Source organism: Melanerpes formicivorus, unplaced genomic scaffold (genome assembly GCF_026170545.1).
Source record: "Melanerpes formicivorus ecotype bairdi unplaced genomic scaffold, bMelFor1.0.p_v2 SCAF_7, whole genome shotgun sequence".
Taxonomy (NCBI): Eukaryota; Metazoa; Chordata; class Aves; order Piciformes; family Picidae; genus Melanerpes; species Melanerpes formicivorus.
Window position 1 is genome coordinate 13,083,426 of NW_027142359.1, and position 25,736 is coordinate 13,109,161.

The following is a 25,736-nucleotide window of genomic DNA, read 5'->3' on the forward strand; positions in this document are numbered from 1 at the left end:
AAATCCTTATTCACGCTTTGAAATTGCTCACTAGATTACCCTGAGGTCTCAATATTCTTATATGTAAAACAAGAGAGGCAGTAAGGGCAAACAACAGCATCAGGATTAGGTTTAAACCTTATCTTGAGAAACTTGTTGCCAATGGAAGATTTGGATATTGAATTTTTTACATTGCTTCAAAACCAGAATGGTCCACTAGACATATCTAGAGAACTGACTTCTTTTCAATGACCACTTCTGCTGTTCTAAAGTAATTCTATAAGAAAATAGTACAGGAAAAAAAAATAAAATCAACTATTCCTATGTAGTACCACATCTTGCAGTAGATGGCAACTTCAGAAAACAGTTAAATGATTTCATGCAACTTCTAAGTGTCTTTACTCTGATTTTTAAAATACATGAATTTTCTCAGACTCCATCTACCTGGCAAGACTTACAGCAGAATAACTGAACTAACATCTTTTAGTTTTATTTTTAACATTAGGTACCCAAGAACTTACAACAGCAGGAGTTACACATCATGATATTAAGAACCTTACTAATAATATATAAGTGAAGTGGCAGAGCAAGCCTCTTTCTCCATCCTTGCTGTGAACCAATTTTCAAAAATGTTGGTTTTCAGCTTTGAGTAAATATCAGCTCAATGAACACAAGCTAGTCTAAACAAAGTGCTGGCAGTAGCTGCCATTACTGAGTAAACAAGTGCAAAATGAGGCAATGGGCCACATAATAAAGACACCAGAGAAAGACTTTTCGTAAAGCAGTAAGTATTTCTACTGGGGAAGGGAAAAAAAAGATTAAGTTAAAAGCTAGAACTTCCCCTCGTTACTCACCCGATCGCAAGTCAAGCACTGTACTGAGCTTACTATAGTCCCATCAAATATATCAGAGATAACACTCCTGTACTTCTTGCGCTTCTTCCTTTTTGGTGATGGTACAGTCGAAACTATAGAACAACGAAAATAAAATGCTGAAAGTAAAAATCCAAATACAGTGGATTCCCATTTCCTTCAGCTTCACACAATATTAGAGGTCACACACTGTTTTTAATTTACTAAGTATTTCTTAGAAATTTTCAGCCAAATTACTGCTAGTATCAGGCAATTCAGATTGGTTCCTCAAGCAGTTAAAGGGAAACACGAGAAAACCTTTCCTCTAAGTAAAACGCAAACTGCCAGTCATGAAGTCTACAGCCTATTGCTAAAAGATTGATCTTGGCATGAAGGGGACAAAGTCTAAACTTAAAAGGCACTTTTATCTGATATTTTACTTGATCACATCTTTCCAGGAAGTTTTAACCATATTGGGTTGAAGAGCTGATAAGCAAGCTTCTTGTATCACACCACCATTAACAGTTGGGTTGAAATAGACTAAATGTACTCCTAGAGTCCAGCCTAAGAGCAGCTTATTAAAAAAACCCTAGAAGTTCAAGCCAGTAATACACATTCTGACCAAGTCTGCTGCTAATTAGGTAAACACACCAGAGCAGCCTCAGGCCCATTAGATGACTGGAACATTAGGCTAAAATCAAGGTCACAAAAACTCTTCCGTAGTCAGTAAATTAACAAGTCAGGCAGTGAAGTTGCACTGTCTTTTATCTAAAGGTAGTTAAAGTTTAAACATTCTAGAAGCTGTTAAATCCATCGTCTCCTGGAAAGTGACAAATCTACGCACTGTAGAAGTAGTAACAACCAGAAAGCAACTAGCACTTACAAGTTTATTTACAGTACAGATACACATCGGTCCTTAACAGACTAAATTGCTGACATACTGAACTTCTGCTGAAGAACCACAATGCTTGTTCTCTGAAAAGCATTATCCTTCTGAAGGTACTAATTCCTCATACATTTTCCCTCTCTCTCAACTGGTTCAATTAAGGAAGGTGTCCAAAATTACACATTATTCCACCCTCCAAAAGCAGAGTCAAATATTATTAATTTTTCAAAAGAATCAGAGTTTTACAGAAGGGAGTCTTGTCATAAACACCCCTCAGAACAACACTCCACTGCTACAAAAGACACGAGAAACAACAAAATGAAGCCTGTAATATAGAGCAATTAATTACCAGAAGGAACAAAATAAACAGCTTATACCTTTCTTGTGGACTGGTGCTAGTGAAGAGCACGATGAGAATGATTTTGGAGGACTGGTTGATAAGCGTGTGTTCATCCCTTCATTTGACAATGAGGTTTGGACTGCAGATGTATCATTCATGTGGACATCATTGATGTATTCTGCAAAATATTTGCATTCTTTCATAAATTCTACCCCAAAACAATTCACTGCAGCATGAACAGAAAATGGTCATGCAGCTTATTTAACCACACTGTCAGGTCAATGGACATTTAAGAACAAAGCTCCAATCCAATTCATGTGTATCTTAACAAAACAGTAAAACTAATTTCTGGATTACCTGAAACCTTACCCAGGACAAATCTTTAGCTTTAAGAAAATTCAATACCCTATTTGACCTATACCTCTCTACTGTATTCTGCAATTCATTCCCACTCTTATAGATATTCTGGCTAAGGAATTTGATTATTCCAGTGTATTACCTGAGAATCTGCTGTGTATCAGTACTTTGACAGCTCCTTGATTATTTAGAAATTCAGTGACTTCTGAAGCAGTGTTTGTGTCTTTTTCCAAGTCTTCCACAGAATTTGCTCGTTTAAGCTTGTTGCTTGTTATTTTTTCTTTTTGCCAGTCTTTGGATGTGATTGAGTTGTCATCATCATCCTGGATTAACATGGTTGTCTCTGCAGGATCTTCTAAGACAGGTTTGAAAATAGTGTCATTTTCTGTTTTATCACAGGTACCACAGGATTCACATGTCTGAAAGCCTACATCTGACTGACTCTTGTCTTCTTCCATACTCTCTTCAACACTTATAGGCTGGGCATCTTCAAGTTCTACAACTGGTTCTTTAAGTTCTTCATGAAGCAAATCCATTAGACAACGCAAAAACTCTTGTGCATCCTAGGATTTCAAACAAGTTTCACGTTATTCCATTATATCTGGAAGACACTAAAAATCAAATGGGGAAAAGACAGAGAACTAAAACAAAAGCCATAGCTGGCTGTTAAAAAAATATTAAGATAAATTCTTCTCTCCCAGGTCCAATGATCCAAAGAAATTTCATTTCTAGACCACATATCCAATTCCTGGATCCGTTTCTTACATGTCATAAGTAATTTTACCCTACAAGTTTCCTCCAAAACACCTCAAAACCTTTTTTTTCCAACAAAAATACTGCCATAGCTTACAGAAATGGTAAATGTAACTCATGGAAATACCAACAACATGGTCAGATCTCATTGCTAGTAATGGAACATTACATTCTATGGGCAGTATTTTAGAACCATATGCAGCATCTTTGGCAAAGCAACCAGAGTCTTGCTTTCACTGAGCATGGAAGTACTTAAAAGTATTTGCCTGTTTTTCCAATTGCATCCTACTGCCAACTAAGATTTTAATTCTTCTCAAGCCTGGACAAGATTCCTCAAATATTAGTGTTTCAACAAAGAGCTGTCAAGTATTACTACAAGTCTAATCTGTGTTTGGAAACATCTTCAAAGCCATAAAATTTCAAACAGTCCACACAGCAGCTTGGTTCCTGGCAACAGAGAATATCTAATAAAGCAAGTATGGGAGAAAACAACAGCCTCTTCTTGGCAACTACTATTGTTTCTAACTTCCTTTTGGTATTTTGGTTGTTTGTAATAATAATAATAATTCTTGCTGCTCAAAATTCCCTTTCATCATAGCAATTACATGTTAAGCTCTCAACTGCTGACTAGAAAACATTCCCCTAAAAACTGCAACTATCAAATTTGAATTTTGGGATTAAATAACAGAAAGAGAAGCCCAAACCAACACTATAATGCCTATGTCAAATACTTTTTATTTGTGTAAAAAATTATTAAAACCTTGCAACACAGATTAACTGATAAAAACATTCATTACTAAGCAAAACAATTTCATTTTCTCCCTGAAGAATGGACATGGTTGCCCAACCAACTGTCCAGTTTGTGAGGCTGAGCAATGGGAGAACATTGGATGTGAAAGACCTGCTTTGTTCTAATTGTTGCCAAGAAACCAAAGAAAGGGACAACTGAAATGTGATCCAGGCAGAACCTAATCAAGTTCTCATTAAGTGCTGCACTGCATGGAAAAAGACATTCTCCATGTTAAGTGTTGCAAGAACCAAGTTTCCACAGTTTCTTTTTGGCTATCAAGATTGATTTTCTGCCTCTCCAGAAATTCATGTGGCTCTTAAGAAATTAAAGATCAAATGAAAACAAAACAAAGCAAACACTGACATTGCTATTTAAATATTTACTTTACAGCTACACACAGCATGTGCATTAAAACATGTTCTAATCCTCCACTCCACAAGTATGGAAACATGCTAATTGAAACAGCAAAATTCCTTTGAATAAAAGTAGATTCCTGGAAAACATTAGTAAGCTTTTCTAATTACAGGGTTTAATGTTTTCCTCTAGCCCAAAAGCTCTTAATAAAGTACTACAAACTGCATGAAAGCAGCAAGATACTGTATGAAGGATCATCTGAATAATGCCTTTATTATAAAATAATCCCTGCCTATTTAACAAGTTTTTCCAAGACAGTAAATGAAAATTGGAGACTCTGTAATTATATTTTTTATAGTATGTGGTAGAAGAATATTAAAGAATCTATTATATTATTTTTCACTTTTGAACACTTTTGTTGTGTTTTCTGGGACTGTTATAGTATTAGCAACATACAAAGTAAAAGTTTTAGGTAAGTATTATTTTAATTTTTGAGGGGGGGGAGAAAAAAAAGGAAAAGGAATTATTCTCAGAAGTTGAAAGCCTTTCAAGACTTTTGATATAATCAAACATAAAACCTGACTTAACTGTTGGTGGCTTTGTTTCAGATGATCTACATTGAAGTACACAAACTAAAGTTTATGCTGCATTTGCTTTCTAGAAATACAAGAAGCATGGCATCTTAAGCATTAGATTTATAAATAAGGAGCTTTAGACAGATTTAAAAGACAGAAGTTTTACCTGCTGAGAGTAGCCTCGAAATGTTGGATTAACAGTTTTAATTCCCTGAAATAAACCAGTAGGAACCACAGAACCAGGCCTAAAAGTAAAAAAGTTTTACATATAAATATGCTTTTTTAAAAAAGCAAGCATTTAAATGGGATTTTCTGTCTTTACTGGGAGAGTAATTCTACCTGCAACTGAACTACAACATGTCTAATAACAATAATAATCCTAATTCAATACCAGTATTAAGTTGATTTTCGTGTAATCTGTCATCCAACAGAAATAGAGATTGTATCAGGACTGTAAACTTGGCAGAGAATCAGATGAGAAATCAGACACACTGTTGGCAGTATGCACAATTACTATTTTTTTTTTTACCTTATGTTTTGTGTATTTTCTTAGAGATAACAGAAATAGCACAAAGTAAGTAAGAGAAATTGATAAAACATTGATATAGAATGACAAGCATAGAGAGGATGAAGTCATTAAACTTTTCAAACGCATTTCTGGCACATATAAACTTATTTTTAAAAGCTTAATGCTACTTGTATAGTGTTTATCAAACATTTCTTGTCAAATCTTCCTTATTGCAATTTACATCAGTTATTTGTCTTATCTTTGGCAGACATGGAAAAGAATAAGTTAAGGAATGTTTAAATGCTGGAAGTTAGTCTTTCCTTCCTTAATACCTAAGTCAGAGATACATATAAAATAATGAAACTAGGACAAATTAATGTATCCTTCATGACGTTGCGATTTAGAATCATTACACTGCCAAAATAATGCAATACCTGCTTTTGTGCCAGAGTTCTGTCATAAGCTTGAGGTAACTTTTGCAGATTGCTGGTTTCTTATCCGTTCGGGCTAAGCCCCCACAGTCAAGAAAAAAGTGCGTCAAAGGTGGGCTGAATAAAGGGTGAAAGTTAATTTTATTTTCAGGTTAATTTGCGTTTCATAGAAGATTATTCAAAAAAAGGGCAGTATTATTTAAATTGAACAGTTCCATGTTCTACATCCTCAAATACCACAACCAAACATTTCCTAGTAGGGTAACTTCAGGAGCACAGCAATGATAATCCTCAACTGTGTTCTGACACTTGTTAAAGCACTAGAATCGTCTAGTGAGATTCAAAGGAAGGATGTTGACTTGCTGGAACGAGTCCAGAGAAGGGCAAGGAAGTTAGTGAGGGGCTTGGAACACAAGCCCTATGAGGAGAGACTGAGGGAGCTGGGGCTGCTTAGCCTGGAGAGGAGGAGACTCAGGGGTGACCTTATTGCTCTCTACAACTACCTGAAGGGGGGTTGTAAACAGGCAGAGGTTGGTCTCTTCTCCCAGGCAGCCAGCACCAGAACAAGAGGACACAGTCTCAGGCTGTGCCAGGGGAAGTTCAGTCTGGAGGTCAGGAGGAAGTTTTACACAGAGAGAGTGATTGCCCATTGGAATGGACTGCCCCGGGAGTCGCTGTCACTGGAGGAGTTCAGGAGGAGACTTGACAGGGTGCTTGGTTACATGGGTTAGTTGATTAGGTGGTGTTGGGTGAAAGGTTGGACGTGATGATCTTGAAGGTCTCTTCCAACCTGGTTTATTCTATTCTATTCTAAATTCAAGGCAATTCCTACTACCCACACCAGAAGTACACATGTACCGCTACAGCAACAATCACCATAAACCTCGTCCATAAGCAACATCCTAAACAGACCTTTTTTTAAAACCTACAATCCAATAGTTCCATGTGATTGTGGAAAAATAATTAATATATAAATGATTATGTATAAAGTAAACAGATGCAGTGTTGCTGCCAACTCAGCTACTCTCTCAATTCTCTCCCTTCAACTCCCCTTTTAAAGTCATCATCCCTCATATAGATTGCAGCTATTTTTACCCAAGAAACTTATCCCAGCATACTTGCTAAGTTTGGCATCTCAGCAGAATAATCCCTCATAATTAGATGCCTGTCTACTTCTTTACCTTTCTAGAGAGATTCTCCTCAGCTCTCCTCTCCTTCAAGGATCTCACATATTATCTGCTTAGCTCTGTATCCCATCTTGGATTGCAGCCAAAATCAGCTGCATACAGGAAGCATATATGGCATATGTTCAAGTACTGTTCCTGCCTAGCCATTTCTAGTACAAGAAACTTTGGAGTTGGATAGTGGCTTTATCGCTTCAGCTTTTGTAGATTTGTCCTTCATGAACTTGTCTGGTAACATCACAGGATGGTAAGATTTTGTATTCTAGTCATTGCTCAGATGATTTAGCATAGAAAGACCCAGATGCATTGTTTGTAAGGATTTAATTTGCCTCTTCTGATATTAATGTGTCTCCTACTTTAATTAGGTCTTGCTCTTAAGCATTTCTTTTGTAGCAGAAAAACAACCAAACCAAACACACATGCAGCCAAAATTTAATAGCTTTTATCAGATTTTCTTCTAATCTCTAGAGCCCCATGTATTTTTATTTAGGACAGTGAGGATTTAGAACAAAACAGGGAAAAGGCTGAATAGCCCATATACCATAATACTTTTTCCTATTCCATCAGTGACAACTGTTTATGTGAGACAGAGCTTTAAAAAATACACATCTTCCATGGTAGTGCAGCCCATTAAAATCTTTGAGTCTACTTGAGAAGACAGATGTATAAGCAAATATAAAATTACATTTACAATGTTTTTCCTTACCAGTTGGAAAGAGCCTGTAAAGCTGCATTCATGTAACAAGTGTTTCCAATATTTTTCAATCCCGTTAGACCTGAGAAACAGAATGAATATTCAACAAGCCTGTTAATGCAAGACATATTCAGGAAAATACTTCCTAGAAAACATGTGCTACTTAAAATACTCATATAATGCTTCTGATCCCAATTATAGAGCAGACTTATACCTAAAAGAAACACAGGACACCCCCAGGAATACAAATCTAACTAGAAGTAGTAATTAGAACACTTCAGTCAAGTAGGTTTTATACTATCTTAAAAACTTTTGAGGTTTTTATGGCAGCTGCAGATTTCAAACGTGTTTATCAATATTTAAGTTTTACTTGAAGTTAATGATTCACCTGTTCAGTTAAAGTGTTGCTATGCTGCATTCATAACTTATATCACCAAAAGCCTCACAAGGAAGACTTTATTCCTGTATCTCAGGTTCACGCTAGTAGTCCGAGTACGCTAAACATTAAAAACCTACTCAGAGTGATTATCCCAGAATCAGAATGATAGTTACCTATGCCTTTTTCTTTTTCTATGCTTTATTTTTATACATAGACCTCTCAGTTTACACTTCCCAATGAATTCATTCTCAAGACCACAATGTTTACTTTATTTACTAATAATCACATATAACTTTTTCACACACATTAAAGTTACAATTAACAAATATACCCTCAGTGACTATGGAGCCTTGAAAAATGCTTGCTAAATGAGGGAAGATCATAATTGTTATACAATCTCAATGTAAAGAAATTTATTTTCTATTAAAAAATAGTAATGTTTAGAGACCAAAAAAATTAGTAGGAAATACTGGAAAACTTAAAATAATCAGTAATCAAAGACTGTTAGCTCTATGCAATCCTTGAAGTGTAGAAGCTACTGTAATCATATCAGTCTGTGGCAGAAAAATAAGACTTAAGAAAGTCCTTTCACATCTAAAAAATGTTTTGTTACTTCAGCTGAATTTTCTAATACCCAGAACTTAATTTTTAAGTGCCTTCTGTCTGACTGGAAAAACAGTTCTGCTTCCCACATCTGACTCTGCAGGCAGCCTGCCCCTCCAGTTTCTGCTACACAAGGGGTGGTCATTCTTACTGAAACTGGAAAGTAAGAACTGTCCCTTGATTTTTAATTTAATTTGTTTTTGTAACAGCAGAAGATACATCAGGAAGATACTCTCACTGCAATTTTTTCAGCCTGCAGTGTTGCAAATAAATTTTTTTTATTATACTTTTCTTGCAAATATAAATTCTAATGTTTGCCTCTTCAAAAGCATTTCAAAAGAAATTTTAAGAACAGTTATAATGGAGCTAAACAAGATTTTTTCCATTAAATTTGAGAAATATAGTAAATACAGCCACAGTATTACTGGGAACTTAAATGCAATTCTACTTGTATATCACTTCTATACAAGTTACATTCCTAAAAATATTAACAGGACAAGAAAATAGACAAATGCACACATTGGTAGGAGAAACTAACTGGAAATAAAACACAGTTTAATCAGTTAAAGGCAGATGGCAAATTAGTGGAGTGGTGACATATCCAGAAGCACCATGCCAGACAACAGAAGGGACAAAGGAGGGGTTCTGGCCAATGCCAGCAGACTTCGGAGAAGGAAAGCTGGTAGTAGCAGAGTAAAGGAGAAATGAAATACATAAATTAAAGTCTTTTATCATTACTGATGGAAAACAAACTGCCTTGACACATGCATTGGCCTCTTAAAAACAGTAAACTGACAATCTGCTAGTCAGATTTTTCTGACAAAATGGCAGAAATATTTTTTACTAACAAATATGCATATTCTTTTAAAAATCACCACTATTAGCTTGAGACTTTTAAGAGACAATAATTATGTTATCTTATGAAATGACAATTAAAGCTTCACTGTTGGAAGCTTCATTCATTCTCATTTGCATCTTTACAATAGCTTAGTATTAGGGTAGAACAATCTTTTGTACTAGCAAGTTTGGCAGTGTATGAAATCTATTACTGAAAAGGAGAAAACAAAAACTCCCCAAAACCATACTGAGATACTACAGGCTCAGAAATTAGTTTCTCAAAAATGTAGGAAAACATTCAAATGAGCAATATTTAGGACAGGAGAAACCATTAGAACAGATTTTATAAAAAAATTACATTTAACAGAGTGGTTAGAGCATCAGCTGCATTAAACATTACTCCAATATGCTTTCTTTTTTGCTGCTGCCGCTTGCATGGGTGCACATTTGCCAGCGCAGCCTCTGCTCTGATGGCACGATTGCTGCAATAAAAGGTGAAACTAAACAGAATAGGAAACAGTTACACCAAGGAGAGAAATAGTATATAGCCGTAGAACAAGCTTGGAGACACACACACATAATAAAAGGCAATAACACTTTTGCTTTTATTACCTCTAGTCTTTAACTCATCTTCTTCCACTTCTGTATCTAAGTCATCAAATACAGCTGCCAGTGGAATCTTCAGTGTGGGATTAGTAGGTATTTTTAAATCCTTAAGGAGAGGGGGAAAACACATGTATATTTACTTGTATTTACTGATTTTCCCTTTATTTAAGTTCATGTATAATTTCATCAACAAATCTAGTAACTGAGAAACTACATGCATGCATTTTGAAATCTCACTGCACAAAATGAGAATAGGATTCCATAGCTACCCTGATGAAGTTTACTAAGAAAACCCTGGTGTTTTTGTTTTCAGATCAACAGTGACAACATTGCATGATTTTACGTGGACAGCTGCAGAACAAAACCAAAGCAAGTTAAGAGTATTACCTTCCCTTGGAAAACAAACAGTAAGCCAGCACTGAAAAGCTAACACAGTAGTCATCACATAAAAGTTAGTGTATATGTTTTTGATATGCCACCAGATGGCTCACTACATTTAACAAACTGAACTGTTGGAAGCAAAATCTACAGAGAGAAACAAAGTATTAGGCAGTTATTGCATGACAAGGTCTAATTAAAATCTATGACAGACTTTCTAAGTTCTACTGATTTGTCTGCATATTATACCCATTCTATTGGAAGACTAAAACAAGGTAAGTATTACAGAACAGAGGATTAGAACTCTGGACCCACCTGGATTTAGGAACAGCTAGGCACTTTTATGAAGTCTTGTCTTTCAAGCCATAATCATAAAACATAGTACCAGCTTAAGGCTGTGTTTTACCTGACTACTATGGACTTCCCAGATAGTAATCTTATTTCACTATTTGGAACACTGATACTCTTTGGTGATCCTAACTGCCAGAGAACAGCAATAGAACGACAGAGAGGTTTGGCTTGAAAGGAACCTTAAAGATCTAGTCTGAACTCCTCTGCCTTAGGCAGGGACACCTTCCATGAGGTCAGGTTGCTCAGTGCCTCACTACTAACACCATAAGCAGGTTTTTCCTTATACCTACTCTAAATCTACCCTTTATCACTTAAAGCCATTACCCTTTGTCCTATCACTACATGCCCTTGGTCCCTCTTCTGCTTTCCTGTAGGCTCCCTTTAAGTACAGTAAGGCTGCTCTAAGGTCTTCTCCAGGATGAACAATCACAGCTCTCAGCCTGTCTTCACAGGAGAGGTGCTCCAGCACTCTGATCATCTCTGCAGTAACACTGTCCTGATTTCTAGTGTGATACATAACCCAAATTACACACATATATAGAATATACACAGGTTACTACTGCTTTCTCAGTAAATTACTGCACAGTAGTCAAATGCTTAACTATTCAGAGTGTTTATGTATATACCAGTCCAGTAGAAAAAAAAATTCCCACCCATATACAAAAATGAAGACTGATTCAGGCATTTATCAAAACTGGAAACTAGACTAGTTTAATCCTCAGAAGCTAAGTTATAGGAATCCCCTTAAGTGTCTTATATTACTAGCTAAATAAGGTTAACAATTAGCATATTTTTCTGTACAAGTACTGTGCTTGTATGAATGAATGTGTACCCATAAACACATACAAAAGCATTCTGCCACTCCCTGAAAGTTAGCCAGCAATGACTGTAATTAATTTTGTAAATAGTATTTTCAAGAGCTGACGGAATGCTAAAGCACAGGTGAACTACCCCAAATCTTACAACTTAAATTTAATTGTGGGCTTTCTAATCTACAATAAACAGTAATGCACAGAAAAACAGCTAAGATAAAGATGGTCACAGTCTTTAAGTAATTTTATAGAGAGAAATTAATTGAAAGTTTATCCACAAGGAAGAAGGAAAAAGTCAGTCTCTCATTTGACAGAAGACACAATGTTTACTGCAAAGCTACAGTTGCCTTTGCTTCACTGGACTAGGAAATACCTGCACACTGTTTTCTTGTGCTTGGTGACACAGTCTTACATTTTGTAGTGGAGAATGACATCCTAATTTTCTATCCAGGAACACTTCCTTACTACAGGCATAACACCAAACACGGAGCGTAGTAAGGTTGACAGTTAGACAGTGTTTTGTCTCCTAAAACAGAACAAAAAACCCAAAACTGTGATTCAAAAAATTGGAATAACTAAATATTGTTACATGCAAGCCAGGATAGAAGTATTAAAATTCTAGACCTTTCTATAACAAAATAAATATGTTAGAATATTTTAAAAACAGCAATTCCATTACTGAAATTTTAGCACTAACATTCAATGCTCATTTTCAGTATAAGTCACTCATTGTTATAACTGACATGCCTCTATGTAATTACAGAAATGAAAAGAAAGCCTGTTCACAGAGGTGTTACAATTCACAGCAAGCAATTTCCAGGAGCCTGGCAGCTGCCTTCTCTACAGGAAGGGTAGTGTTTATTTCTGTTAAATTCAAGCTATTTAACAATCAATCAGAAGAGAAAAATAAGATCTTCCCTTTAGTTACAGTAAGCAATACTTGTATCAAACCAAACATTCTAGAGTCAGTTATTTTGTGGGCAGCTTCATAATGTGACACAATATAAAACTGGAGAGATTAATAGTATTTTTAGTGGTCTAATCATCTTTATTAACATTTTTGCTTACTCTAAGATTGTGTACAGCACTGCCATCATCCTCTAGACATTTCTATCAATCCTTCCTATATTTTTTCTGTATATGTCAGCCAGGTTTGTAGGCAATAAGAGATTTGCTAGAAATTAGGGAAATACTACAACCACGGCAGGATGCCCAAATTCCTACTTCCCTCATTTAATAAGGTCTTGTAAAAGAACAACACTTAAAACTGTGGACTACAATTTCACTACATAATCCTCCCCCCTACTAAAAAATATCAGATTACGTAAATATCTCAGAAAATTTTAATCATGAGAATATTTGATTCTGCATCTTCAGTTGCATAAATAATTACAAGTTTCCAGAGCAACAGATCATTAGTTTCCTTGAAGAGAACATTGTGAATATTACTATTTGCAGTACAGGGAGCCTTGCAGGTGGAAACTGGAGTAAGCAGAAAAATTGATTCACATCAACCTCGCTTCTCTCACTTTAGCAAGTTCACTGAGATTTTTACTGGGAGAAAAGAGAAATTAATAATAAAAAATACCTGCAATAGGTCTTATTTAATTTTAACTTTTGAATGGTAACACAAAAATCAAGACAAGGATGTTACTGTCAGCAATTAAACTACCCATTTCTGTTTTATCTGGCAAGTACCTAACACTACTAAAACAGCATGTGAAGCAGAAATAAATTACTGTAGAAAGCCAAGGGATACAAAATTGTAGGCAAGAAATTCAGGGGCCATCTGTTCCTCAATTGCTCTACAAGCAGCTCATTTATGTATCTATTGTAAATGCTTTAGAATGGTGACTCAGCTTAAACAGCTGGCAAAAAAAAATGTATATAGATTTATATTAATGCAGTATTAGCATGCACTCCCCTCAGGGTATGGCTTAAAAAGAGAAAAAAGAGTAGTGTTAAAAATCAAAGTGTTTTCTATGAAAAGCTCTTGTATATGCTATTTGTTCATTTTAATATTCACCAGGATTTTTCTTAAGTATGTTTAAGGACCAAAATTACTCATCACAAAACCATAGTTGTATTTTCTGATAGAGAAACTGTAAATTGGTGGCAAGCATTTCATCAGAAAATCAGGGATTCTGAAATGGTATGTCAATAAAACTGCCATCTCTTTGTCCCCAGTATATTTCTTAAGTGAGAATGATGAACCTCATTTCCGGCAAGCATTTCACTTGCACATTGTGTTTATAGAACAGACAGTGAGTTTAAGACCCAAACAGATGCACTCAAGCTATCCAACCTTGCCAGAACTCAGCATGCTGGGAAACATTAGTGCACACACTCCACTGGTCCTACCAATCTGGATCCAAAATCGTGACACAGCAGGAAAGACCATGCTCAGCTCAGTCTACAGGTTCTTCATCTGTAGCCACCAGAACATGGAGCATGATGCAAAAACTAAGCAACTGCTTCTGGTAATTAATACTTCCTATTTTAGACCTGTTCAGCTCTTGTGTTCATTAAGTCAGCTTTCCTCCTCTTATCTATCAGCCAGCCACAACCCTGAAGCACAACACTGAAGCAGAAATCATTTGTCCATGCAGCTTCAAAATCACCAGTACCTGTTCTCTTAGTTTTCATGATGTTCTTTTAAGCAGCATAGTAATGCCAGAATTACATAAAAAAATTACACAGATGCACAAACTCCTAAACTAGACAGGTGCTCCAAAATTAGTAAGACCTGCTAATCATAGCTAATCAAACATTCAGTTTTGCTAACACAAGCTACTGACTTCACTAAAATGAGCAAAAAAATGTTCTCCAACTGTCCTACTCTCCTGGATTACTGGCAAACAGACATACCTGGGAATGGGTGGTACTGTGATCAACATGAGATTCACCACAGCCAACATAGGTACATCTGTCCTGTTAGGCAAGACATGAAGAAATACACAGAATTAAAATGTGGTGTCAAACAAGTTGAAAGAAAATTACTATACAGTGAGTCCCTTTAAAATTCACACAGATTTCAAGCTTGCGTTGTCCTATACAAGCCAAGAGACATGCGTAGTAAGCATTAAATATCACCTAAAGCAAAGAAGAATGCTCTAACTAAACTCTCACTGGTGGGCAGTGTTAGACATTTAATGTGTTTGGAAGATAATTTTTGGCCATTTGCATGTATTTATTCACATTACAATAAACATGTTTGTGGGGATGGTTTTTTGGTTTGTTTGTGGGTTTTTTTTGAATGATGATGAATGATTAGGTAGAGATTGTTACAGAAAACATGAAGTTAGCACACCGTCTAAAACAGCCTCAAAACATGGCACAGTTATACAAAAATACCTTGTATGTCCATATCTGCAGTGCCTATTTATCAGTGTATTAATTCACAATTAATAGTTGTTTTTTTTTTTCCACCTTTAAAAAAGAGCTTCCAGCACTACACGGTTAAGTACTTAGTACATACTAGTTACAACATGCAAAATAATTGTTGATTTTAATTGTGCTAATTGCAAAACACACTTGTCTGAGCACAGAATCTTGCAGCAGCCAATCTTCAGGTAATTCTCATTAATTCCTTATTTGCATGAGTTAATCACATAAGAAGGTAGAGCACATCATCTGCGCAACTCCCTAAGCACATTAATTTATGCAATCATACAAGAGCAGTAGGACACAGACAATCTTCTATATTAACTACAGATACCTGTTGAGTTACAGATAGTTAACGTGCTGGGATCTCACCATGTTTTTCTACTGAAAAAAGTGAAGGCAAGGTGCCAGTTCATCCAAGAGGAGATACAGCACAGCATGATGCTAAGCGTCCTACTGCAGTTATAAAACTCTGCTATGAAAATGTTGGTATTAAATTGATTTTTTTCATTTAAAGAGCTCCAAGTGAGAAATAAAACACATTATTTCAGTTTCACAGCATTTGCCCACCTGCCAGGTTGATACATCCCTAAACACCTCTTCCTGCTCCCAAGGAAGTTCTATATGTAATTAAACATTAAGCCATCTAACAAAGATATAAAACACTGTTTCTTTCCTCCTACATTTCTACATCTTACTGACAGAAGAAGCAAAATAATCTGATCTGCTACTTGGTACCATAATCCACTTAAAAGGAAACAGATTAAGGTGATTTTTAAAAATACTCATACCTACAACTAAAGGTTTGCATCTTCCTGGCAGGACTCAAGACAAAAGTTGCCAAGAAAAAGTCAAGTCTACAGAGCGACATTTCAATCTGTGGAAACACCTCTATGCCTGAAGAATTCAGGAGACATTTTTAAAACTGAACTAGGTACATACTTTGCTGTTGGTGTCATACATCAATCAGAACCAACATTTCAGAGCAGTCTTTTTTAAATAGATTGAAGTTTATGGGGTTTTTTTGTAGACTTCAAGTAAAGCAAAGCAAAAGCATATTTAAGAAAGAAGTACATCCAGCATAAAGACTGTATAAAATTTGTACAAAGTCTGAAGAATGTTTATGCAAGCTTCTATAAGTTTCAAAAGAAGTTTTATTCTTAAGCAAAAGAAAGGAAATAAAAGAGTATACATTTTTTATACTGTAAAAAATTTGGTATTTACTGCTGGATGTTATTACTACAAATGCTAAGAGAGACTTTTAAGAACAAAAATTATCCTAACTCAAGAATAAACCTTAATATTCTGGTTTCCACTTAATTTAAAAGTACTGTGTTTAAAATTACTTTTTTTTTATAAGAAACGTGTACCTGATAGAGGATAAATAATTCTAAAAATAGGAACCTGCACAGGAGGTTTTGCTTTTAAATAACTCAAAGAACTTCATTATAGTTATTCCTTAAAATAAAAAAAAGGAAAAATACTACCAGCTTTACCTACACATCACTAGAGAAGACCCTATTACAGGCAGAACAACTTACCTCTAAGCATGCCCAAAGATTGGGTCCTCTGACTTTACAGTCCTGGCAAGTGCCCTATTAAACACACAAGCAAGTCTTAGTTCATTTACTTTCATCAGAAAACCGCAACTTCAAGAGAAAAACCATGAAGAACATACTGTAAAGCTCAGTATCAGCAGAATAATTTTTAAGATAAAAACAAACAAAAAGGGTGTGTTGATAAGCAAATGAATTTTTGTTCTGCTTCACATAATGAAGATTGGCCTGTTCTTCTAGTAACACCTTAGAGCTCTCTTAAACCAAAATCTGTAATATATTTTGATGTTTTATTTGGAAAAATATCACATAACTATAAGTGTCCTCAAAATTGATCTTTCCTAAAAATTTAACATAAAAAGACAAAAGTGATAGAACTAACAATAATTGCATACTCCTATTTGCAGAGAGTCAACACTGCCTGCAAGTTTTACAACCAAAGAGATGCAATATCAGAGAAATGCTACACCCACCCCTCAGCAGCATCATAGACAGAAAAAGGTTTGGCTTTTCACCATCTCCCAGCTGCTAAAATGGGTTACAAGGTCTTTCTTAGTTCCATTTATCAATGCTAGTTGGAAACTAAGACTTCAGCTAGGAGCAGTTTCTCAGAACTGTGGCTCCTCCATCCAAACCTGAACTGTTATTTGAGAAAAAATTTTAAGTGTAAGTTTTTTTTGTTACCATTTCTACTCAGTGTTGTCTGTTGCACTATATTGCATTAACATTTCAAATAACTAACTGCTACAATAGCAATATCTGAAAATAAAGTTCAGCTTAGTGTTATGCTAATTCCTCAGAATTTCCATGAAAACGTCATTTGCTTTGGAAAACACTGCTGAGAAAGGTACTACTCAAGTGTTAAATACTGAAAAAGAGTTTTTCAGTTTCAGCAAGTCCACAGTTCTTCCCATACTTTGTTTACGCTTCGCTATTCTGGCACAGAAGATTGTGCCCGTATTTAATATTTAAATGCATCTTAAAACTAACAATACATGACAAGGCAAAATAAGTGATCTCAGTTAAAAGTGAAAGGAATAAAGTATGCTGCTACAACTCACATGAGATTTCTGTATGAGTTCCTCTTTTGTTATCTCACCAACTGACTCCAAGTGCGGGCAATTGCTGCCGGGCGAAGACATTTCAGAGGCTGTATTTTCTGAGATCACATCACCAGGATGTTCAAGACCAGGGAATCAATTGTCAACAGAAATAAGAATGAGTAAAACCTAATTCCTTACAGTAGGCAGCAATATTGGATATCTAATAAGGAACATTTATAACATTTTCAAAAGAACAAGCTTTTTTGAAGTAAATTACTATAACCAACTTTGTTAACTGAAAGAGAATCCAACAGTCCAAATTAAATGCCTTCTAAAATAAAATCCTCTGACTTTCAGGGCATAAACGAACTAAATCCTTAACGGAGCAGAGCTGGTTTGGATTATTTAACTTCCTGACCTCTACCATGGTACCCCAAAAACATAAAACCAACAGTTTTCAAGTCCGCCCAGAACTGATGATGTCTCTGACTGTATATTCTGGAAAGTGTTGAAGTGTGCTGAAGTTGTATAGGCTAAAATGCAAGAGCACCTGGCTTTCTCAGTAAAGGAGAAGAAAACCAATCTCTTTTCGGTGGTGTGCAGTAGTAAGACAAGGAACAACGAGTTCAAGCTTGAACATAGAAGATTTCACCTCAACATGAGAAACTTCTTTGCAGTGAGGATGATGGAGTACTGGAACAGGCTGCCCAGTGACATTGTGGAGTCTCCTTCTCTGGACACATTCAAAACCCACCTGGATGCATTCCTGTGCAGACTACCCTAGGTGATCCTGCTTTGACAGGGGGATTGGACCCAAAGAGTTCTGAAGGTCCCTTCCAACCTCTAATATACTGTGATATTTTTGAAGAACACATTCTAGATTCAGGTATATCATACCTCAAAAACAAACTGAAACTTGTCACTCACATATAACAGTGTAGTGTTCAGTAGAAGTGAACATGCTGTTCTCTTGAGTTGTCTCTGTCCATCCAAGGTCTCTGATGCAGACACAGAATACTTATCAGAAACAAAGAATGCTATATACAATATTACTATTTTGATGGTTGCACAAAAAGCTATGTTGCTTCACAGAAGAAAAATTTAAAAATAAAAAAATCAACTCAACATTCTTTTTCCGTAAATGCTCCAACTGACTCGTAGATAAGAACCACTCGAGCACTCCATTTGTCTTGTCGCTTAATTACTATTGACATGTCAGTCTCTCTAAAAGCCCAAGGAAAACTTTATCTTTCTTTACCCATTTATCATCTGTCCAATCTAGCATTCCTTTATCAAGACCTGTAACTCAGTCTAACAGAGTGATAAACACCCCTTGATCTGTTTGCAGCTTTTAGCACTATTCTCAACATCTCTTTCCTCTTACCCTGCTTGCTTCGGCAGCTTTATGTTTGCTCTTCCAGCTACACGACCAATCACTCCTTTGAGTATTAAGTAGCCTAGGGCTTTGACAACATGGGGGAAAACACTTGCCTAGTAGGCATCTCAGACATACTTTCTAGTAGACTTCTGATTTGTGGTCTTTACTTCAAATCATACTTTGAATCATATTTAATTTCAGTACCCTTTGGTTATTTAAAGAGGTTTAATATGTGTGTGTGTGTATAAATAGTCTCATCTTATTCCTACAAACATTCCTATACAAATACTATTAAAACACTGTGTATTATTTGTACAGGAGTAATATAGAATACTTTATGTAATCTATATATAAACACTACAGACATATACACTTATTTCACTTATATAATAAATATCTTGAGTATTGCATATATACGCAACACGTTACTTCAGTAACGTGTGTATCTTTCATTCTTTGAATATCATGCTAACAATAAAACATTTAAAGATTTATCTCACAAACCTGCAAATACTGCAGTAAATTAGTAATTTGGTAATTTTTGTAGGTTTTTTTTGTTTTTTTTTTAAGATGAGGTCAGAATTCTCTTCCTGGATCAATGGCACAACATTTAAAAATCCTTACTCAAATAAGCTGCAGCTGGGGAATTATTTGCTCGGTTAAGTGCCTAATTGTAATCTATGCAGTATTGCAGAAAGACAATTCAAGTAAGAAAACTGTGGGTTTTCAGGCCAAACCTCAACTTCAATCACACTGGCAGTTATACTTTGAACTGTGAAGTTCCTTTTCAAAGCAGAAATGGAAACATGAATGTATGCTTCCTCTGGCACATTCCGCAAAGGCTGAAAAAATGTTAAAAATGGACAAGTGAATTTCAAACAAAGAGCTGATAATCTTAAAAAAGGTAATTAAAAAAATAATCAGTGTGAATTAATGCTAAGTCCTTAACACAAATGCTTTAGAAAGACTGATATAATGAATTGATAAAGTTTTAGACTTAATTTTGTTATAGAAGAAGCATTCCGAGTGTGTTATATTCCAAGTAACACAAAATGAACGGAGAAGACTTCACCACACACTACCAGATTTGTATTTAAGAGCTACTTTTCCCCACCTTGCAATCATGCAAATCCAGACCTGTAATTCTCAACAAACCTAACCCCAGAAGTTCTGTTCATGCCACATTGTGTCTTGGTGCAGTTTGCATCTCTTCTCATAACCACCAGAAAGATGAAAATATGTTGAAGCTCACATGTCCCTATGGAAGTCGTATCTATTCCTGTTCCTAAGGAGAGCATCCCTTGTAGAAACCTACTTATGTATTCTCCACGTGGTTATATGGGCAAAGCTGAATGGCCTTTCTTTCACCTTTTGTTAACAAGATTCTTAAACACCTCCTTCCATCCATGATAACTCACTGTACTGCCATAACCTTAGTAGCTTAATATACCTAGCTGCAGCAGCACATTTTATAAGATGTAATGATGAAGTCTAAAACTGTAAAATAAATTTCAAACCCATGATTCATCTTTAATCTCTCCAAGTCATAGCAAGCCCAGGGCTGCCCCTCCCTCCCTCACTGCCTTTCCTCCATTTTACCATTTCCTACTCTATCTGGAAAGATTAATTATCTTCCTCATAGCTGCTTTTTTCACAAGCTTCTGCATTCCACTGACTTCATCCAAAAGTCCCATCTTCATATTTTCATAAATTTTCAAAAGACAAACTTATACTCCATTTTATATTTCTCTTTTGAAGCTGGAGTTTATCTCCATTTCATGGTTCCAATGATATGTGATAGCCGGTAGTGGGAAAGTACTTAGATATCCCATATGATCAGCTCTACGTGGGTCAGATGAAAGGCCTGTTTAGGCTAGTATCCTGTTTCCACCACTGACCAAAAGACATTCACAGAAAGTAAGAATTTCACAAGAATATATAGCTTCCCTGCATTCTTTCCAGCTCTGGGGCATCCTGAACTAGAAGCTTATGCATTACAAAGGATCTCTATCAGTAATTTTACCCTTCCTCACAGCGCAGAATTCTAAAAACTTATAAAGACAGGAATTCTTAGACAGCAATCATGTGCCCAATGATAACCAGGGTATACGTGTCACCTTTCAGAGAACCTTCAAAAATATTCTGTAGTTTCATAGGAACCTTAGAATAATCCTAAACTGAAAGCAACAAACCCACATATATATATGACACAAAAAGTATCTTTGCTTCACTGTAAGATTAAGAATAAAGTAAAAATTAGCAGCAAATAGAACTCAAGTTTCCACATTACATGTTCATGATCATATTCATGCAATAAGCCTCTCATCAGATGCTTTCCATCTCTTTGGGACAGAACTTGTAGTCTACTGCTAGCTCTTTCAGTTTCCACTGAAAAGTCTTTTTCAGCCCATCCATCTCAATGCATCATACTACATCCCTCAACTTAGTGAGCCATTTAACATTCAATACGACTTATTAACACATTTTTGCACAATGCATACAGGGAGTCATACTTCACAGTGAAAAAACCCTGTAATACTTATCTTGAACTCAATGGGGGTTCCCCATTGCTCTTTGCACTCACTAGGAAAAAAAACATTTACTCACATGAGCTGTCAGAGAAATGTGAATTGCAATTTAAAGCATCATTGATTTGTGTGGTGCCTACCATGGCAGACCTATCGCACACAGAAAAATCTCATCAAGCACTAAGATAATTCAAATGATCATGAACGTGATCTTAGGCACCTATCTGGGGACTAGTATTTCCTAAAGAAACATAACAGATTTTAAATTCTCTCTCAAGAAAAAAAAGTTTTCATCTGCCTAGTTACAGTAGTTAAAACTTTGACAGGTGTTGAAATAACAAACATATTTCTTTGCAACATTGATGTCCCTAAATATGGAGCCGTTTTACCATATCATTTCACAAGCCTCAGCAAGGGAATGTTGGTACAAGTTTTTAATATCAAAAGGATTATTCTGAAGACAGCAATTACCTGAAGCAGTAATTGTATCTTATTATTTCACCTGTACAGCTCTGATTAGCAGTATATCAAACTAGGGAGCTCTAAGCTCAGTCATTTACCTAGTGACACACTAAAATAGTCACACTTGACATTTATTTTCATTTTATGACACAGGGGTGCAATCATATCTGTATAATTTAAAAAAATCCACTAGCAATCATTTCAAACTATTGAAAGCTACAACCTTATACATATGTTGTTAGATTTTTAGGATATTTTTTTTTTTCTATCCGTTTTATAAAGAAGTGTGTTGCTCTTTAAAAACTTCACTGAATTCCTCTACAGCAATTACTTCAGCATAATAATGTATGTGAGCAGTACTGTTACCAAACTTGAGAATAGTCAGGCCAAGAAGCAGGGAAGATTAACTTTAACTTCACACACTAAGTTCCTTTCTATTCTTTCAATCATTAGGTGGTTTTGGTTTTCATCTCCTATCCTTCTGTATTTCTTATTTTCAGCTGTCAACTTTAAACAAGAATAACCCATTTTCTTACAAAAATGACACTACTAGTTCTAACTCCAGTAAAAAAATTAGTTATGTATTTATTATTAAAACCGGTATTTTCCCAGTAAATGACAAAAGCATGCTTAGCAAGATGATGAAGGATACCTGGTCCTTCTCTTCAGGCAGCAAGAGCTACCTACTCAAGCCAGGGTTTTTTTTTATGTCACTGTTGTAAGATATCTTTTTATTCTTCTGTCATGAAGTATTGCTTCCAAAGAGGAAGGATATTAAAAAATGCTTGAATTGAGGGTATAAGCTCTTACATGGTTAAACGTTTTAGATTGCTTCTTAGGGTACACAGATCATGGATTCTTTGCTTTCTTCCACCACTTTAAATCCTAACTCTGAAACTTATTTGCTGATCTTTATATCTCTAAGAAGATTCTCCTAACCCAGGTTCTGCCTGCGCGTGTAAGTCTGCAGTGATTTTCCACTAGGCGCTACACCAGACTTTTTTTCTTCGGTCCATTTCTTTCCTCGTACATGCAGATGTCACGGAACGAACGGAAGCACTTAGAGGTAAATTATTACTTGAAGAATTGCATCGTATCTACAATACCCTCGTAACATGGCTTCGCCTTTAGCAAGTAATTCGGGAGGTCGATTCAACGCCCTTTGGCCACTTCCAGCAAGCAGGATGGCAGGCAAGAGTACCTACCTAGCCTGCTGACTGCCTCGCAAGCCGACCCCGCTGGCTGGAAACAAGCGGCCCCAAGTACCACCGCCCCACTGCTCAGGTCAGCCACCTGGCGGGACTGACAAGGCCGCACACCGCCACCAGCCCCCGCCCAGCCCTCCGGGAGCGCGGCGCTCCAACCCCCGAAACGGCCGCCGGCAGCGGCCATCACCGTGCCACACGCCCAGCGGTCTGAGCTGCCCTGGACATTGAGACCCTAAAGAGACACCGGTCCTGTACCCTCTCATAGACGTTGGACCCAAACCGCCTTCCCCACTACATTCCCTCTCTTACCAGAGCTACCGAAGGATGCACCGTGCTCGGAACCCTGAGCTAAGCCGGGCCGCGACCAGCCCCGCGCCTTGCACTGATGGCGAAGCCCAGCCCCCAGGGACAGCGGTGCTGGCGGGCGGGCAGGCAGGCAAGTAGCGCTCCTCGCCCGGGACGCAGCACTGCAGCAGGCCGCTGGGAGGGAGAAGACGGAGCGCCCAGGCCGCGGCACCTCCTCCTATAGACAGACGTCCGCTGACTGGTGCTGCGGCAACACCAACACCGGCCGCGAACCGAGCCCCGCACAAAAATGGCCGCACTGGGCGCCTCCACCGCTCACGTGAGTACTGCCCTGCACAAAGATGACGTCGCCAGGCTGTCGCCCTGTCTTTAGCAGTTGTCTGCAGAGGGCGGCTGCCCTATGTAAAGATGGCGGACACAGACTCCTAGCGGAACGGGTCACCCTCACGTGGCAGCGACAGGGGCTGCGTCCTGGCCGACCTCGGCCGTTTCCCTCTGTCCCGGAAGCAGATCTCCTGCCGGTTTCGTACTAGCTGCTGGTGCGGGGAGGCAGCTGCCCGTGGGGGGCCGCGGCTGCTGCCCGGGGCACCCGCCCCGGTGTTCGGCAGGTAACTGAGTGCGGTAATCGCAGCGGCTGCCCAGGAAGATGTGGGCTAAGGGGAACATGGGCTGAAGGGTGGCGTAGAACTGGTGTCAGGGCTCTGTTCCTTCCTCGCCCGAGGCGCCTTAAGACTCGGGCACCGTGGACAGCAAGACTGGGGCTGTCTTGCCTGGGGAGAGCTCGGCAGGGCCGGACGGAGGTGGTTTTTGCCTTTAATGGGGCAAAAGTAGGCGGGGTTCGCTGCCTCTCCAAGGCCGGCCGGGCCCCGCTCTGTGTTCTGCTGGGGAAAGAGGCTCCTGTCCTGAGGAAACGCCTCTGGCACAAGCGTAACCCTGTTGGTCGTAGTCATCGGCAAAGGGAAGATAGCCGGTAGTTAAAGCTGAGCGCTCCCTCGGCGTGGTGGCCTGCCCTCACCTTCCACCTTGTTCCATGCCACGGTTGCGGTCTTGCGTGCCACGCGTCAGAAGTTTTGCCTTTTGTTTAGCATCAGAGAATAAAGGGAATGTGCCTTTGTATGGGGGAGATTACATGAGCTATAGTATTTGTTTTTCATCTCGTGCGTCTGCAAATAAATCGAAGCTCTGAGACAAACTTTTCATGTCTACTCTTAAATCTTTTCACTCTTGTAGCTGGCAAATATATTCTTCAGTAACAGTAGTGATCTTAGAAATGGGATTATTGCCATGTATGATTTAGAGGATATAACAAATTAGCTGCCAGCTACTAACAGCAGGCTAAGATCTCTGTAGGTCCTGATTATACAGGTCTCTGCACAGAGCAGTTGGAAGGGAAGGGGCCTAAGCTGACCCAGCAAATTTGCTGTCTTCTCAGTAAGCACAACTCTTATCACTACTCAGAAACATCAGCCAAACAAGTCATGTACCTGTTATATAAGAGATTTGAGCCTGTCAAAGAAAGCTGTCTAGGGCTTCTATTGCATAATTAGTATGTATCCATCATTTGACAGAGTATTCCAGAGACCATCTGTGGCTGTTTTCAAGAAAGTTCCACTTACTGAGGTTATGGGAGAGGAGGAGCCATGTCAGAAGAAACTGTCACTGAAGCACGGTTTTCTCTGAAGACAGTAGCTTTACGGGTATTTCACCTTCCCCTTTCTTGGTATTATTCTCTTAATCAGGTAATATATATATATATGTATGTTATCTAAATGCTGTCACTTTTCGTATGTGTTTAGATGTTTAATTGCAATTTGTTGTGTTTGTTTGTATGTGAGCTTACTATTAGTTAAATTTGGTCAGAATAATTTTTAGTTTGTTTATAATATAGAACTAGAACTTGTTTTCTGATAATAAATACTTAGTGCATCATCACATCTGGCTGAAGAGATTGCTTTATCTGCAATGTCTACATGTGTTCCTTTTGCATGATTCTCATCGCACAAATATCAAAATCCTTTTTGGTAGATTTGTAAGTATTTAAAAACTAAACATAACTATACATTTTGAATAATAGTATTGAGTGTTGTTTGAAATACTTCCTAGATTGCCAGTAACACTCACCAAATTAATCTGAGTGATAGTTCATTAATTTAAACCAGAAACCCTTATTCTGGTTTTCACATCACTTCTGTTTTATTAATTA

General features: G+C 37.4%; 2 protein-coding genes across 15 annotated transcripts in view; one reads left to right on the forward strand and one right to left on the reverse strand.

Annotated features, from left to right (window-relative positions):
• The window catches only part of USP33 (ubiquitin specific peptidase 33), a 40,274-nt gene extending 16,530 nt beyond the window's left edge, over positions 1–23,744 (reverse strand). For 3 of the 10 annotated variants that reach the window (XM_068141072.1, XM_068141069.1, XM_068141068.1), the window contains exons 1-12: positions 23,537–23,744; positions 17,670–17,767; positions 16,594–16,647; positions 14,537–14,599; positions 12,042–12,194; positions 10,134–10,233; positions 7,715–7,784; positions 5,828–5,941; positions 5,052–5,130; positions 2,556–2,976; positions 2,094–2,234; positions 834–946 (exon numbers count right to left, since the gene is read on the reverse strand). In XM_068141072.1, the coding sequence (XP_067997173.1) occupies positions 834–946; positions 2,094–2,234; positions 2,556–2,976; positions 5,052–5,130; positions 5,828–5,941; positions 7,715–7,784; positions 10,134–10,233; positions 12,042–12,194; positions 14,537–14,599; positions 16,594–16,647; positions 17,670–17,750 (1,389 nt within the window). In that variant the 5' untranslated portion in view covers positions 17,751–17,767; positions 23,537–23,744. The other 7 variants (XM_068141073.1, XM_068141066.1, XM_068141065.1 and 4 more) reach the window with 4 other exon arrangements.
• Positions 23,634–25,736, forward strand: part of MIGA1 (mitoguardin 1) — a 38,865-nt gene continuing 36,762 nt past the window's right edge. For 2 of the 5 annotated variants that reach the window (XM_068141094.1, XM_068141097.1), the window contains exons 1-2: positions 23,896–24,141; positions 25,102–25,272. In XM_068141094.1, the coding sequence (XP_067997195.1) occupies positions 25,174–25,272 (99 nt within the window). In that variant the 5' untranslated portion in view covers positions 23,896–24,141; positions 25,102–25,173. Of the gene's footprint in view, positions 23,853–23,892; positions 24,142–25,101; positions 25,273–25,736 lie in introns of those variants that run through there. The other 3 variants (XM_068141095.1, XM_068141098.1, XM_068141096.1) reach the window with 3 other exon arrangements.